Consider the following 16,352-nt stretch of genomic DNA (forward strand, 5'->3'; position numbering starts at 1 on the left):
TGATCTTGCAGTCCAAGGGACTCTCAAGAGTCTTTGGTGTGGTATAAAAGTATCAATTCTAAGAAAAAAAAAAGTATCAATTCTTCAGTGCTCAGCCATCTTTATGGTCCAACTCTCACATCCATACATGACTACTGGAAAAACCATAGCTTTGACAATATGTACCTTTGTTGGCAGAGTGATATCTGCTTTTTATTTTTTTTTAATTTTATTTTTTTCTCTGCTTTTTAATATTGTGTCTAGATTCATCATAGCTTTTCTTCTAAGGAGCAGGTGTCTTTTTCATGGCTGTAGTCACCATTTGCAGTGATTTTGGAACCTAAGAAAATAAAATCTGCCACTGTTTTCCAGTTTTTCCCCATCCATTTGTTATGAAGTGATGGGACCAGATGCCATGATTGTAGAGTTTTGAATGTTGAGTTTTAAGCCAGCTTTTTCATTCTCCTCTTTGACCTTCATCAAGAGCTTTTTTAGTTCCTCTTCACTTTGTGCCATTAAAGTGGTATCATCTAGTATCTGAGGTTATTGATATTTCTCCCAGCAGTCTTGATTCCTGCTTGTGTTTCATTCAGCCTGGCATTTCACGTGATATACTCTGCATAGACGTTAAATAAGGAGGGTGACAATATACAGCCTTGATGTACTCATTTTGAACCAATTTTGAACCAGTCTGTTCTATGTCCAGTTCTAACTGTTTCTTCTTGACCTGCATACAGGTTTCTCAGGAGGCAGATAAGGTGATCTGATATTCCCATCTATTTAAAGAATTTTACACAGTTTATTGTGATCCACACAGTCAAAGGCTCTAGTGCAATCAGTGAAGCAGAGGTAGATGTTTTTCTGGAATTCCCTTGCGTTTTCTATGATTTAGCTGATGTTGATAATTTGATCTCTGGTTCCTCTGCCTTTTAACATTCAGCTTGACCCTCTGGAAATTCTTGGTTCATGTACTGCTGAAGCCTGGCTTAAGGGTTTTGAGCATTACCTTGCTAGTATGTGAAATGAGTGCAACTGTGCAGTAGTTTGAGCATTCTTTGGCTTTGCCCTTCTTTGGGATTGAAATGAAAACTGACCTTTTCCAGTCCTGTGGCCACTGCTGAGTTTTCCAAATTTGCTGACATATTGAGTGCAGCGCTTTCACAGCATCATCTTTTAGTATTTGAAATAGCTCAACTGGAATTCCATCACCTCCACTAGCTTTATTTGTAACAGTGCTTCCTAAGGCCCAGTTGACTGGACATTCCATGATACCTGGCTCGAGGTGAGTGACCACAGCATCGCGGTTATCCGGGTCATTAAGACCTTTCTTGTACAGTTCTTCTTGCCACTTCTTGCCACCTCTTCTTAATCTCTTCTGCTTCTGTTAGGTCCTTACTGCTTCTGTCCCTTTTTGTGCCCATCTTTGCCTAAATGTTCCCTTGGTATCTGTAATTTTCTTGAAGAGACCTCTTCTTTCCCATTCTATTAATTTTTTATTGTTCACTTAAGAAGGCTTTCTTATCTCTCCTTGCTCTTCTTTAGACTCTGCATTCAGATGGGTATATCTTTCCCTTTCTCCTTTGCCTTTTCACTTCTCTTCTTTTCTCAGCTACTTGTAAGTCCTCCTCATACAACCATTTTGCCTTTTTTGGATTTCTTTTCTTCTTGGGGATGGTTTCGGTCAGCCCCTCCTGTACAATGTTATGAACCTCTCTGTCCATAGTTCTTCAGGTACTCTATCAGATATAATCCTTTGAATGTATTTGTCACTTCCACTGTATAATCATAAATGATTTGATTTAGGTCATCCCTGAATGGCCTGGTGGTTTTCCCTACTTTATTCAATTTAAATCTGAGTTTTGCGATAAGAAGTTCATGATCTGAGCCATAGTCAGCTCCAGGTCTTGTTTTTGCTGACTGTATAAAGCTTTTCCATCCTTGGCTGCAAAGAATATAATCATCTGATCTCAGTATTGACCATCTGGTGATGTCCGTTTGTAGAGTCGTCTCTTGTGTTGTTGGAAGAGCATGTTTGCTATGACCAGTGCATTCTCTTGGCAAAATTCTATTAGCCTTTGCCTTGCTTCATTTTGTACTCTAAGGCCAAACTTACCTGTTACTTCAGGTATCTCTTGACTTCCTACTTTTGCATGCCCGTCCCCTGTGATGAAAAGGACATCTCTTTGGTGTTAGTTCTAGAAGGTCTTTTAGGTCTTCATGGAACCATTAACTTCATCTTCTCCAGCATTAGTGGTTGGGACATAGACTTGGATTACTGTGATGTTGAATGGTTTGCCTGGGAAACGAACCAAGATCATTCTGTCATCTTTGATATTGCAGCCGAGTACTGCATCTTGGACTGTTTTGTTGACTGAGAGCTACTCCATTTCTTCTAAGGGTTTCTTGCCTACAGTAATAGATATAATGGTCTTCTAAATTAAATTTGCCCATTCCTGTCCATTTCACTGTTTCCTAAAATGTTGATGTTCACTCTTGCCATCTCCTGTTTGACCAGTTCCAATTTACCTTGATTCATGGACCTAACTTGGGGCTTGTGGTTCAGCTGGTAAAGAATCCGCCAGCAATTTGGGAGACCTGGGTTCTATCCCTGGGTTGGAAAGATCCCCTGGAGAAGGGAAAGGCTACCCATTCCAGTATTCTGGCCTGGATAATTTCATGAACTACATAGTTCATGGGGTCGCAAAGAGTTGGACACGACTGAGCGAATTTCAGTTAACCTAACGTAACTAATGGACCTAACATTCCAGGTTCCTATGCAGTGTTATTTCTTTACAGCATTGAACTTTACGTACACGTGGCTGCAGTTTCTGCTTTGGCTCAGCCTCTTCCTTCTTTCTGGAGCTATTTCTCTGCTCTTCTCCAGTAGCATATTAGATACCTAGTGACCTGGGGGGTTCATCTTTCAGTGTCATGTCTTTTTGCCTTTTCATACTGTTCATGATAGAAACCGTGGCTTCTCTTGTGGAACTCTGGCTCCAGGCGTGAAGGCAGTAGAGGGCCCTCTGCCTTCTGATAATAATACAAATCTGGCTTTCCCCAGAGGGGAGGGCACTGCTTCACCTTGTAAGGGGTGGCTGTGTTTTTTCTCCTTCAGCCCTTATTCCCTGGTCTGGAGAAGGAGGGTAAACGATCTACTGTTCCTCATTGCCACTTTTCAAATGATTTTTCTCTTTCATTTATCCCTATACTGCTGTGTTCTTTTAGCCACTGACCCCTTTATATTGAAATGATTTTTGTTCCTTGATTAGTGTCATTTTGTCCATTATTACTTTTGTCTTAATTCTTGGCCACTTCAGTATACGCATGGATGACTCTTCTGACACTACCCACTCAGTTCCCATAATGCTTCTGTTTTCTACCCTACTTCAGCCACTTATATCCATAGTCATACTATAACCTATGTTTCTTGAACTGTCTGTTGTATTTTTATTCCCATTCAATCATTGGTGGATTTTGGGGGTAAAATATTCAAAATCAGATACTAGGAAATTAAAATGCTGTTTGTTTGTCATGACAATATCAAATTGCTGTAAGTCTCTGATCAGTTATTCGTAATTTCTACAGTTCCCTCCTTGCAGACAGTCTTTCCGGGATAGCACTTTGAGTAGCACTGTTGCGGGATCGGGAGATGAGAGAGGATGGTTACGTCCCAGGTCTCATGTGAGTCCCTGGGTTGGCTGCCAAGTGTGGGTTCTTGGCTTTGATGCAGGAAAGAATTCAAGAGTGAGCCAAGGAGAAGATTTATGAGTGTGGGCCATATCAGAAGGCTAGAGAGGCAGGCACCAGGGTATGGGGTTGTAAGTTTTTATAGGAGTGGGTAATTTCGTAGGTTAATGAGTGGGAAGAGAATTGTAGCAATTTGGGGGAAGGGGTGGGCATTTCCAGGAATTGGGCACTGCCTACTTTTTGACCTTTTGTGGTTAGCCTTGGAACTGTCATGGCGCCTGTGGGTGTGTCACTTATCGTTCTGGTGTGTTACAGTGAGTGTATGCTGAGGGTTTGGCTTTCCTGGTGACTCTGGTAAAGAGTCTGCCTGACAATGCAGGAGTTGTGGGTTCGATCCCTGGGTCGTGAAGATCCCTTGGAGAAGGAAATGGCAGCCCACTCCAGTATTTTTGCCTGGGAAATCCCCATGGACAGAGGAGCCTGGGCTCCATGTGCGTGCTCGGTCGTGTTCTACTCTGCGGCCCCATGAACCGTAGCCTGCCAGACTCCTCTGTCTGTGGAATTTTCCAGGCAGAAATACTGGAGCAGTTTACCATTTCCTACTCCAGGAGATGTTCCTGAATCAGGGATCAAACCCAGCTCTCTTGTGTCCCCTGCATTGGCAAGCAGATTCTTTACAGCTGCGCCACTAGTCTTGTTGCACGCATGCATGCTTAGTCGCCTCAGTCGTGTCTGACGCTGTGTGACCCTGTATACAGCAGTCCACCAGGCTCCTCTGTCCACGGGGTTCTCTAGGCAAGAATGCTGGCGTGGGTTGCCATTTCCTTCTCTGATCTCACGACCCTTCTGTAATCTCAATTTCATTCAGTGTTTTTGGACTAACAACTTCTATCTTTCCAGTTCAGTGTATACCCTTACTCCACTGGGATGTCCATTCTGTAGGTTCACTGCATTTTCACTACCCTATACCTTCTTAATGTTAGAACATTAAAATCATAACATTATAGACAGTCTTGCTTTTTCTTGAGTTGTTTTACTTGCTTGATGAAAGTACAGTTCTGGTTAAATCCAACTTCTACCTCTGCATTTAGACTTACACAGTTGAACTTGAAAGGAGAAGACACATCCATGTGTACCTTGTAACTTTCATGGTGCTTTAAATTCATGGTTTCGGCCTGTGAAGTGGGTCCTTATTATCTGGAGATCATATACTAGATCATTCCCTAGTTTCTTGACTTTCTCACTACTGTTTCACCCCAGTCCTGTGATCAGCCTCCCCACCACCTTGTTTCATCCTTACTAACGACCTTGCTTTCGACTTCCTAGAGAAATTTGCAGTCAGAAGAAAACTTCCACAAATTCCCATTATGTTTGTCTTTGAGCCATGCAAGGCTAGAATGACACCTTTTGTTTTGATAATAATTTTTGCCATGTGTTCTCTTTTGCCTGTTAATCATAGGGACAATCAGCTGGTGGGGGTGGTTATTTAATTTTCTGTTAATATATGGGGGATGGACATTAAACAGTGACACAGTTAGTTAACTACAGTTAAACAAAGTGTCCTGAAGAATGATAGGTATATAATATGTATATGTACCAGGGATCTTATTAGTCTGTAAGGTGCCCATGGCTATCCCCAAGGAAGCAGTATTTATTCTGATAACCCGCAAAGAGTACCCAGCAAGAGATCAGGCACAGAATGAGTGGGAAAGGCCAGGGATCTGAAAAAAAATGTTTTTGTGATGCTCTCTGTATCAAGATTGCTGGGAGAAATATCAGTAACCTCAGATATGCAGATAACACCACCCTTATGGCAGAAAGTGAAGAGGAACTAAAAAGCCTCTTGATGAAAGTGAAAGAGGAGAGTGAAAAAGTTGGCTTAAAGCTTAACATTCAGAAAACTAAGGCATGGCATCTGGTCCCATCACTTCATGGGAAATAGGTGGGGAAACAGTGGAAACAGTGTCAGACTTTATTTTTCTGGGGCTCCAAAGTCACTGCAGATGGTGATTGCAGCCATGAAATTAAAAGATGCTTACTCCTTGGAAGGAAAGTTATGACCAACCTAGACAGCATATTAAAAAGCAGAGACATTACTTTGCCAACAAAGATCCGTCTGGTCAAGGCTATGGTTTTTTCAGTGGTCATGTATGGATGTGAGAGTTGGACTGTGAAGAAAGCTGAGCGCCGCACCAAAAAATTGATGCTTTTGAACCGTGGTGTTGGAGAACACTCTTGAGAGTCCCTTGGACTGCAAGGAGATCCAACCAGTCCATCCTGAAGGAGATCAGTCCTGGGTGTTCATTGGAAGGACTGATGCTGAAGCTGAAACTCCAATACTTTGGTCACCTCACTTCACTCACTCACTTCACTTTGAGTGAAGAGTTGACTCATTGGAAAGGACCCTGATGCTGGGAGGAATTGGGGGCAGGAGGAGAAGGGGCCGACAGAGGATGAGATGGCTGGATGGCATCACCGACTCGATGGACATGGGTTTGAGTAAACTCCAGAAGTTGGTGATGGACAGGGAGGCCTGCATGCTGCAATTCATGGGGTCGCAGAGTCGGACATGACTGAGCGACTGAACTGAACTGAACTGAACTGTAGGCTGAAGAGACCTAGGGTGTGAGTGGCCCAAGATGAAACTGGAGATAAGAATGAGGGTTTTTTTGTTTTTTTGACAGAGGTTTTGAGTAGGGAAGAGCAATCACATTTTAGCTTGTTTGTGTTAATGGTTTCCAGAAAATGAGTATTGGGAATTCTCTTTCACGCTATGTAAATCATTGTACTTAGCAGTTTTATTTTGTAAGATTTTCTGTAGTATATGTTAAACCCTTTTCCATTTTTCACAAACCCCCAAACCTGCTTTCTTTTTCACCTTGTATTATGCTTTGCTGAGGTCTGTTATGATACAAACTCCCTCCAGATTTTCCTAGTAGCCTCATTTACTTGCTTTTTAAAAAAGATCTATTTATTTTTGGCTGTGAAGAGTCTTCGTTGCTGTCCGAGGGCTTTCTCCTGTGAGTAGCAGGGCTACTCTAGCGTGCCGAGCTTCTTTAGGAGGTGGCTCCTCTTTCTGTGGAACGTGGGCCCTAGATTGTGTGGGCTTTAGCAGTCTCACCTCTCGGGCTCCAGAGCACTGACCCCATAGTTGTGGTACATGGGGTTAGTTGCTCTGCGGCATGTGGGATCCTCCCGGACCAGGGATCAAACCTGTGTCCCTTGCATTGGCCGGCGGACTCCTAACCACCAGGGAAGCCCCTTATTCACTCTGATGCTTATCACTTCACTGTCTCCTCAGAGCAGACAGTATACTGCTGCCTTACCCTGGCTTAACTTTTCCACCTCTCCTCATCTTCTGTTGTCTTAGTTTCTTAATTAGTATGGGACTAATAAAATGCTGCATTTTTATTTTCCAAAATTGACAGCTAGGTTTTGAAATTGCATAAATACTTTTAAAGGGGAGAGAAAAGCATCAGCAAAGCTCAGGTTGCCTTTAGCTTCTCTCTCCTCATGGTCTCTCCCTCCTTCCCACCCCACCTTGCCACCCCAACCTTACAGGGTATTTTAAAAATAGTTCATCGCAGCACTGTTTATAATAGCCAGGATATGGAAGCAACCTAGATGCCCATCAGCAGACAAATGGATAAGGAAGCTGTGGTACATATACACCATGGAATATTACTCAGCCGTTAAAAAGAGTTCATTTGAATCAGTTCTAATGAGATGGATGAAACTGGAACCCATTATACAGAGTGAAGTAAGCCAGAAAGATAAAGAACATTACAGCATACTAACACACATATATGGAATTTAGAAAGATGGTAATGATAACCCTATATGCAAAACAGAAAAAGAGACACAGATGTACAGAACAGACTTATGGAGAAGGCGAGGGTGGGATGTTCCGAGAGAACAGCATCGAAACATGTATATTATCCATAGTGAAACAGATCACCAGCCCAGGTTGGATGCATGAGACGAGTGCTCGGGCCTGGTGCACTGGGAAGACCCAGAGGAATCGGGTGGAGAGGGAGGTGGGAGGGGGGATCGGGATGGGGAATACATGTAACTCCATGGCTGATTCATGTCAATGTATGACAAAAACCACTTCAATATTGTAAAGTAATTAGCCTCCAACTAATATAAATGAAAAAAAAAGAAAAAAAATTTATAGCAAGTATGTGAAATATTAAAAAAAAAAGCTTTCCCACATGAGCATGTCAAGTTTGCCTTGTATCGATACTGTTCTGCCTGCTGTGTGAAGAACAGGTTGGTGGGAGGAGTGAGACTGAACAGAGTCAAGAGTTGATTGTCAGTCATCCCACTGAAAAATAAATGGTTAAAACAAACGGTAGAGGTTGTGTTTAGAGTGGTTAATAGTGGAGAGAGTGAGTAGTGGACAAACTAGTAATCTGAGGATGTAGGGTTGATAGAAATTAGTGAGCCATGGGATGCAGTGAATAAAGGAGAAGGCGCTGTCGAGGACAACCCTCAGGTTTTTGACATAAGCAGCTGAGATAATAGTAGTACTGTTGACTGAACTAGGGAAAGCTAGAGAAGGAGCAGAGTAGGGTAGTAAAGAGATTGATTATGGTGAATTGATTCTCTTTGTGAATCTAAATAATGTCAAGTGGATGCTTGAGAGGACTGGAATAGAGTTCAGAGAAAGTCTAAGATGGAAAAACAAAATTACTAGTATAGTGATGGTAGTGGAAACTGTAAGTGGAGAGTAGATCACTTTGGTGGGTGGGAAGAAGACCTAGCCCTGGGACTAATGACCGAGGGATTTGGTAGAGGAAGTTAATCTTACAAAGCAGGCCGAGAAAGAGCAGCCAGAAGTAAAATAGGGAAACCTGGAAGCCAAAGAAGGACAGTTTCAGGAGAAGAGAGAGTGGTGAGGCGTAGAATGCTGCTTAGACATTAGGTTAGCTCTGTCTGTGGGATTCAGAGATGTGAGGGGGTCATTGATGATCTTGGGAAGAACTGTTCCTGGTTTGATAGAAGCAGATGTCAGGTGAGATTTGGCTGGAGAGGGAATGTGAGAGGGAAGAAAATAGAGGGAGAAGTTTGGGCAGCTCTGTTAACAGTTGGATGTGATTCCTCCTGGGGGAGGAAATGGGAGGTGTGAGGTTGAAGGGATAGGCACAAGTAGGTTATTTATTTTTTTAATGAATGAGTGAGTGGATGAATGAACGGATGGTCTAGTTGAGTGTGAGAGGTTGATGAGTGCCAAGGAATAATCATAATGTAAGGTTCTAGAGAGATGAGAAGGGATATGTTGTAATAACATATACAGTGTTTACATATATTCATTTACACAGGAACGGATTGATTGCCTTTAGATTGGGGGGAAGAATAGCATGGGGGGTGGGAATGCTGTTCTAATAGGATAAATGCTTATTGTTGTGGATTTCATACTTGAATGTAAATTCACTGAAAAACCCTCTGAACATTAAACCAGAGGGTTGCTGCTGCTGTCACTTTAGTTGTGTGCGACCCCATAGACGTCAGCCTACCAGGCTCCCCCGTCCCTGGGATTCTCCAGGCAAGAACACTGGAGTGGAGTGCCATTGCCTTCTCTGAAACCAGAGGGTTGAGAGTCTTTTATCTCAAAGATGCAACTCCCATTTGATCATTTTATCATTTCTACTGCCAACTACATTTGACTACCTCTACCAGGAAAATCCCACTTTTTTCCCCCTGATTGAAAACCATATATGCAGTAAATAATTTGTTTGGGAGGATTAATCTGTACATATAACATCTTTTCCCCTGGTGTTTTTGGTACTTCATCTTTATTCCATTGCGGAGAATTTTGTTAGAGTTTTGATTTCTACTTTGTTTTACTTTTTTCCTTGTTTTATGAATTACAACTAAATTCCACTATGGGGAGAACTTCTAATAGAATTAACTGACTAAATTTGACCTAAATAGTAATTGGTGTCCTGAGCAGAAAAAACACAAGTCCTTTTTTCCTTCAGAAGACTTTTCAGTAGACTTTTATGTTAGAATGGAGTTTTGAGTAGAGTTGTATGGGATACAAAATTGAAGAGTTACAAAACTCTTGTATGGTAAAAAGTCTGTGACTCCTGTGCCTCAGTCACTCTCTTTCCTTCCCAGTGCAGCTGGTGTTACTCTCTTCTTTACTATCCTTCCAGAGATTTCTGTGCATGTACAGACAAACTCATACAATTTTGTTCATTTTACACTATTGATATAATGTATCTTTTTTGTTCATTTAATGTTATGTATTAGAAAGTGCTCCATATTAGTATATAGAGAATTTTTTAAATTCTTTATGGCCACATTGTACAGGCGTACCATGATGTCCTATTTATGGTTGATGCCAGTGTTTGTGATTGATATGGACATATTTAAGTGGTTTTGCCTGCAATACTGGTTGCTTTTTTGGGAAGCAGAAGTCGCTGTAAATCTCAATACTTAAAATTTAAGGAACTTGAAAGGTTGACTTGTCATATTGAAAGACATTGATAATTGTTATGTTTCCTTACAAGGAAAAACAGTCTATATTTGTGCTATCCACATAATGTATTTACTTGGAAGAAGCAAGAGTTTTATTTAAAGATCATTTTAACAGATTTATTTTTCATTTTAGTGTCTTTTCTGATATTTAAGAAGAACTTTAGAGTATATAACTTCACTCTCTGCAGAAGAGTTAACTCTCATGTTTATTTATTTAGAAAACCTTGTTTTATTCCTCTTACACGAGGATATTGCATATCTATAAATACTTTATTTCTTGTTTTTTTTTCTCTTTTCTGTCAGCATGCTTCATTTCAGACACTGGCAGTTTGTTGATTGAACTTTTACTCCCTCTGTTGGCTTTCAGTGGTGTTACATTCCTTTTGGAGTGGTGTTTGCAATGACCTTTATGCTATTTTTCTTTTAGCTCAAAAATTAATAATGATACAATACACTTTTTTTTGGGCTGTGTCATGTGGGATCTTGGTTCCCCGACTAGGGATTGAACCCGGGCCCCCTGCAGTGTGTGGAGTCTTAACTGCTGACTGCCAGGGAAGCCCCATGGGATTTTTAATTTATAAATGTTTCCAGTGGTCATGAATGTTCTGATTTTCACGAATGTGTTAGGGAAACTTCGTCAGAATGCCCGGTTTATTTATTTCCTTGGCTGTGCTGGCTCTTTGTTGCTGCTCAGGCTTTCTCTAGTTGTGGTGAGCTGGGGCTCCTCTAGTTGCAGCGCGCGGGCTTCTTATCGCTGTGGCTTCTCTTGTTGCAGAGCATGGGCTCTAGGGCCTGTGGATTCCAGAAGTTGTGGCACGAGGGCTCAGTCGTTGCGGCTCCTGGGCTCTGGAGCCCAGGCTCAATAGTTGTGCTTCAGGCTTGGTTGCTCCGTGGCACGTGGGATCTTCCTGGATCAGAAATCGAACCCGTGTCTCCTGTGTTGGTATGTGGATTCTGTACCAGGGAAGCCACAGAATGCCTGTTTTGTCAGCAGCTAAGAACAGGACCTAAGCGGGGAGAAAAATAACAGATATGTAAAACATTCATGTTTATATGTTTATAGTAAGCAAAAAGTAGACTTGTCATGTTAGACCAATGGAGGGATTTTTCAGTTATCTTCCAATTGCTATCTACCACATGGTGAACTATCAAGTAACTTGACGGAATGATGTAATGGAGATGTCTTATTGTACCTTTACTAACACCATGTAGCTTAATGTTTGTGTCTGTCTGTGACTTGTGGGACATTATGATAATTGCCTTCTTTAACATCAGTTGTTCAAGGTGACATACTTACTTGCCTTGCACATTGTTAGGATCCTCTTAAAAACTACCAGTTAATGAACATTGTGCTGTATAGGTCACAACTCTTGTGGTTAAAGATTATGTCCTGTTTCTCTTATGAGTAAGTGGAGTTGTAGCATACACAGTGGGGGAAAGATATTAGGTTCTAAAGTTAGCATTGGAGGTGGATAATACATGTGTAGGGTGTTTTCTTTTAAACCCTTTAAGTCATTCTTAAAAGAGAGAGTATTAGGTTTTCTGGGTTCACAAAGTAGTTTATCTGTATTTAGTGGCTATTGTTTATGAAACAAAACATAGGTTTAAACACTAGACTCATATTTAGCATGATGAGAGGTTTACGGAAACTAGGAAGAACTGATGAAACAACAGATTCAGGTTTTTCGGCTTAATGCCTGTCTAGAGCAGCTCCTATTGAGCAAAATGGCAGACAGCTTTGATCACATAATTACTTTTGTTGTTCACTTGTCAAATGTACGTAATTGATGGGTTTTTTCCCTTTAAGGAAGGTGTGCATTTGATGTCACTCCTCTGTAGCTCGCTCCCTTGGTTTTTTTTCTTTGAAGATTTGAACATAAAAGTAATCATTCCAGTTAACTTGTTCTAGATCAATTTTTTGAAGCATTCTTTTTCATTTATATTAGAGTTAAAAATGTGTGCTACCTATATCAGAGTTTTGAGGATCCTTTTTTCGAACACTTTAAATAAAGTTTTAAAGTTGAGAATACTTGTTTGGTTGCTTGCTGGCCTTGCAAATTGAGTAATAGAAGATTAATATTTTGCCATTTTTAGTAGCCATGTATGCCAGTATTTGATTGCATTAAGTCCTTTGAATTTGACTTGTTCAAGCAATTAATAGAGAGATATATATATATTTTGATAGATATATTTTAAAGGCCCACATGATGACTACTTTTAGTATCCACTTAGAAAGGTAGGATGTTGTGTTGATTCAATGATCTGCTATTTCTGTTTATTGATTTTTGTGTGTTTTTATACAGGTTGGTTTCCTGTTACATCTTTGACATAGTTTCCTAGACTGCTCCATGAATTAACTTGAAAATCTGAAATGAAGATGGAGGAGGCAGTGGGAAAAGTTGAAGAACTCATTGAGTCTGAAGTGCCACCAAAAACATCTGAACAAGAGACAGCTAAGGAGGAAGATGGATCTGTGGAACTGGAATCTCAAGTTCCAAAAGATGGTGTGGTGGATTCTACAGTTCTTTCTTCAATGCCCTGCTTGTTGATGGAACTGAGAAGGGACTCTTCTGAGTCTCAGTTAGCATCCACAGAGAGTGACAAGCCGACAACTGGCCGAGTTTATGAGAGTGACTCCTCTAACCACTGCATGCTTTCCCCTTCCTCTAGTGGTCACCTGGCCGATTCAGATACATTGTCTTCTGCAGAGGAGAATGAACCCTCCCAGGCGGAAACAGCGGTAGAAGGAGACCCTTCCGGAGTGTCTGGTGCCACAGTTGGGCGTAAGTCTCGCCGGTCACGATCTGAAAGTGAAACATCCACCATGGCTGCCAAGAAAAACCGGCAATCCAGTGATAAACAGAATGGCCGAGTTGCCAAGGTTAAAGGTCATCGGAGCCAAAAGCACAAGGAGAGAATCAGGCTACTGAGGCAGAAGCGGGAGGCTGCTGCACGGAAGAAATATAACCTGTTGCAGGACAGTAGTACCAGTGATAGTGACCTGACTTGTGACTCAAGCACGAGCTCATCAGATGATGATGAAGAGGTTTCAGGGAGCAGCAAGACAATCACTGCAGAGATACCAGGTAGAGGATGTTTTTTAAACTGACTGTAGAGCACCTGATGGCATTTCTCAGCTCTCGGGCTCAGTTAGATGAGTGACACTTGAAAAAAATCCAGGAGACCTGCAGCTCTATGTAAATTTGAAGACTGCAGTGTATTAACAAGACATGCCAATTTAAAAATCTGTTTTGAGGTTTCTAGTGCACTTAGCACATCAGCCCAGAAAAAAAAAAAAAAATTAATGATAGGGACAAGATTATTTTTAAAGAATGGAATTTCTCACAAGTCTTTTTCTCTGTAACCCATTACCTGAACTCCCATCATTGCCTTTCTAGCACTGCTTAGGTCTAATTCTCACTGTTCAGTGTTATTACCAAGTACGTATTCCTCAGGAATAGGCACCTTGCTTTATTATATAGCCACTGCACTCAAGCTGATGGTGTCTGAAATAACATGTTCTATTTTTTGTTAAAGGTTTCTAATAACTGTTCCTGCTAAAACAGTAGTTTTATGTATTCCCCTTCTCCCTCATTCAGTGCATGGTTAGCTCGTTGTCACTTGCATTTGAAAAGAATGTTTTTTGCAAAATTTCCCCCTTAACACCCCCAAGTTTAAAAAGTTCAGTAGAAATCCACTGTTCCAGCTCTCATTGATATGAGTCTGTAATTTATTACATGTTTGACATAATCTGCTTTCTCTATATTACTTCTTCTGATACTGTGTACTATGAAGGCAGTCTTGAGATTTCCTAGTGCAAGAAAAATGAAATATGAACAGTCCTTAATTGGGTGAATTCTCATTGTTGAAGAGACTTTTGATGAGGAACATTCTGTAAAGTAGTTAGCATTTAATAGATCATGACAGGGTTATTTGTTGCTATGGTAAAGGGGGGAAGTTTTGGTTTTCAAAGTTTTATGGGTGACTTTTTTTCTCCTAGTTTTTTGAAAGGTTTCTGATTCTGTGAATCAGCATATTGCTGATATATGAAGAATATTTCAAGAAAAATCATATTGGTTAAGTAAACCTATAACTAACCAAACTTACAGAAACTCAGTAACAAGAATGATTTTATAGATGTTCAACTTACAATAAAAGTATCATTCATATAGTATATTAAATGTTTTCCTAACAATTGTTGGACATGCTTACTGTTTTAATATGTATTGAATACCTTTGGTAGTTTCCTGTGTTATAATTACTGGGAGAGAGGGTTTAATGAAGCCCATCAGTTGACTGCATGAGAGAAGCAGACATTGGGGTTGTTTTAAGGCAGGTATATTTAAGTTTTATATTTAGTGTTTTAAGGAAAATCTATTAACAACCATACAATTGTTTATGCATTCTTAGGTCCTGTACTAATCTACTACTCATGATCATAATGGATCTCTTGATACAGTGCTTAATTCCACTCACTAAACAGATTTTTATGTAACTGCCCAATGCTTCTTTGTCTTTTTATGGAAACGGAGAAGGTGGGTGAACAAAAGTTCTCTGTGAAGATAGACCCCACTGTAGAGGCGGCATGAGAGATGCCTCCAGGGGCGCTCTCCCTGTTTGGCTTGTATAGGTTAGGTGTGCTTTGTTCATGTTTTCCAAACCCCTCTGCTAACTGACCACCTTGACCAGTAACTAAAACTTCTAAAATGTCAGTCATCTATTTCTTGTCTATTCTGAATTATATACCAACCAAAACACCAAAGTAAATTATCTGAATCTATAATTTAGTTTCTGTTTTGAAAATACGCAGAGTTTTCAAAATATGTAGAGTAATCATGGAGAACCAAATGGTAGCTAAGGTGCAGGGCCACTATATATGACTATCTGTGCTGTACGCTGCAGTTTCTGAAGATGCTGTACGTATAAGCAGCTATGAATGGTCTTTCCTAGAATTATGCAAAGCAACAAAGATAGAACAGTTTAAATATTAGGAAGTTCATTTCAACTATCCACATTGTTATCCCTGAAAAATTTTGACATTGGCCTTTTCTGTTGTCATAATTATGTGTACCTCATTTTCTTGAGTCATATTATAACTTCGGGGTAGGAGGGATACACTCTGCCCTAATAGTAAGGCAGTTGTTGAAAAGTTACATGGATTGTAAAGATAGGATAAATTGTGAACTGACTTGAAAGTTGAGTGAAACACTGTGGACATTCAGGTGAACTTAAACTGGATATGTCTAACAACGAAACTCTTGGGATTTGGAATTTGAATGCAGCGATTTATACAGAATGGAAACCAAGAGGGAGAATAAAAACTGATATTCTTGCTTTATGCTTTCATTAAGTTGCAAATAATTTTAGTAGTTCAGAAGTGCTTTATAAACTTTTATTTGGCAGCAGTTTAAACACTGAAGGAATTATGCTAAATGTTGACTTATGCCAAACAATTTAGCAATTAATGCATTTTCTTTTAAAGAGTAAAAATAATGTTGCAGACTTGTATAGTGCCTGGTGATGCATAATAATTGAGTTTGATATTTGGACCACATATGTTTACAGAGTGGTTTTGTTGTCTTAGTTAGCATTTAGCTGATAGGCAGCTTAGTATCCACACTAGGTCAATTCTCTCCTTGAAGTTTTCGAAACTATTGATATATTTCTCTTTTAAGAATCTGGAAGTATCATATCAAGATAATTCTGGCAGTTCTTTCATCTGGGGGACTTAGAGATGAGCAAAAATAAAGTATTTTGTAGTGGATATTAATGTGAAAATAGTGTGGTGGTTTTGAGTATTCAAGGTTTTTATTGAGTATCTCATTTATAGGTGATCTTTATATTATTAATCATTCTTTGCAGTTTTATTATTGGAGCATTATTTCTTCACGGGTTGTGAGAGATGTCAGTTTTTCTGTAAAATCACTTTGAAAGTAGATATATAAAGTCTGCTCTTGCAGGGAATTTTTGTTTTTTGTTTTGTTTTGGCTTTGCCACATGGCTTATGGGATCTTAGTTCCTTGATCAGAGATTGAACGAAAGCCCTTGGCATTGAAAGCATGGAGTCCTAACCACTGGATGGCCATGGAAGTCCCCCAGGGACTTTTTATTTTAGTGAATGTGAATAATGGACATCAGACTTCAATTCAAAAATTCTCTGAACAGAGCAGCTTACGTGCATCATTGAGGGTGGGCTGCAG

General features: G+C 40.2%; 1 protein-coding gene across 3 annotated transcripts in view; it reads left to right on the forward strand.

Moving 5' to 3' along the window:
• Positions 1-16,352, forward strand: part of C23H18orf25 (chromosome 23 C18orf25 homolog) — an 84,559-nt gene that overhangs the window by 25,049 nt on the left and 43,158 nt on the right. For all 3 annotated transcript variants that reach the window (XM_043444465.1, XM_043444466.1, XM_043444464.1), the window contains exon 2: positions 12,456-13,238. In XM_043444465.1, the coding sequence (XP_043300400.1) occupies positions 12,524-13,238 (715 nt within the window). In that variant the 5' untranslated portion in view covers positions 12,456-12,523. The remainder of the gene's footprint in view (positions 1-12,455; positions 13,239-16,352) is intronic.

Source organism: Cervus canadensis, chromosome 23, assembly GCF_019320065.1.
Source record: "Cervus canadensis isolate Bull #8, Minnesota chromosome 23, ASM1932006v1, whole genome shotgun sequence".
Taxonomy (NCBI): Eukaryota; Metazoa; Chordata; class Mammalia; order Artiodactyla; family Cervidae; genus Cervus; species Cervus canadensis.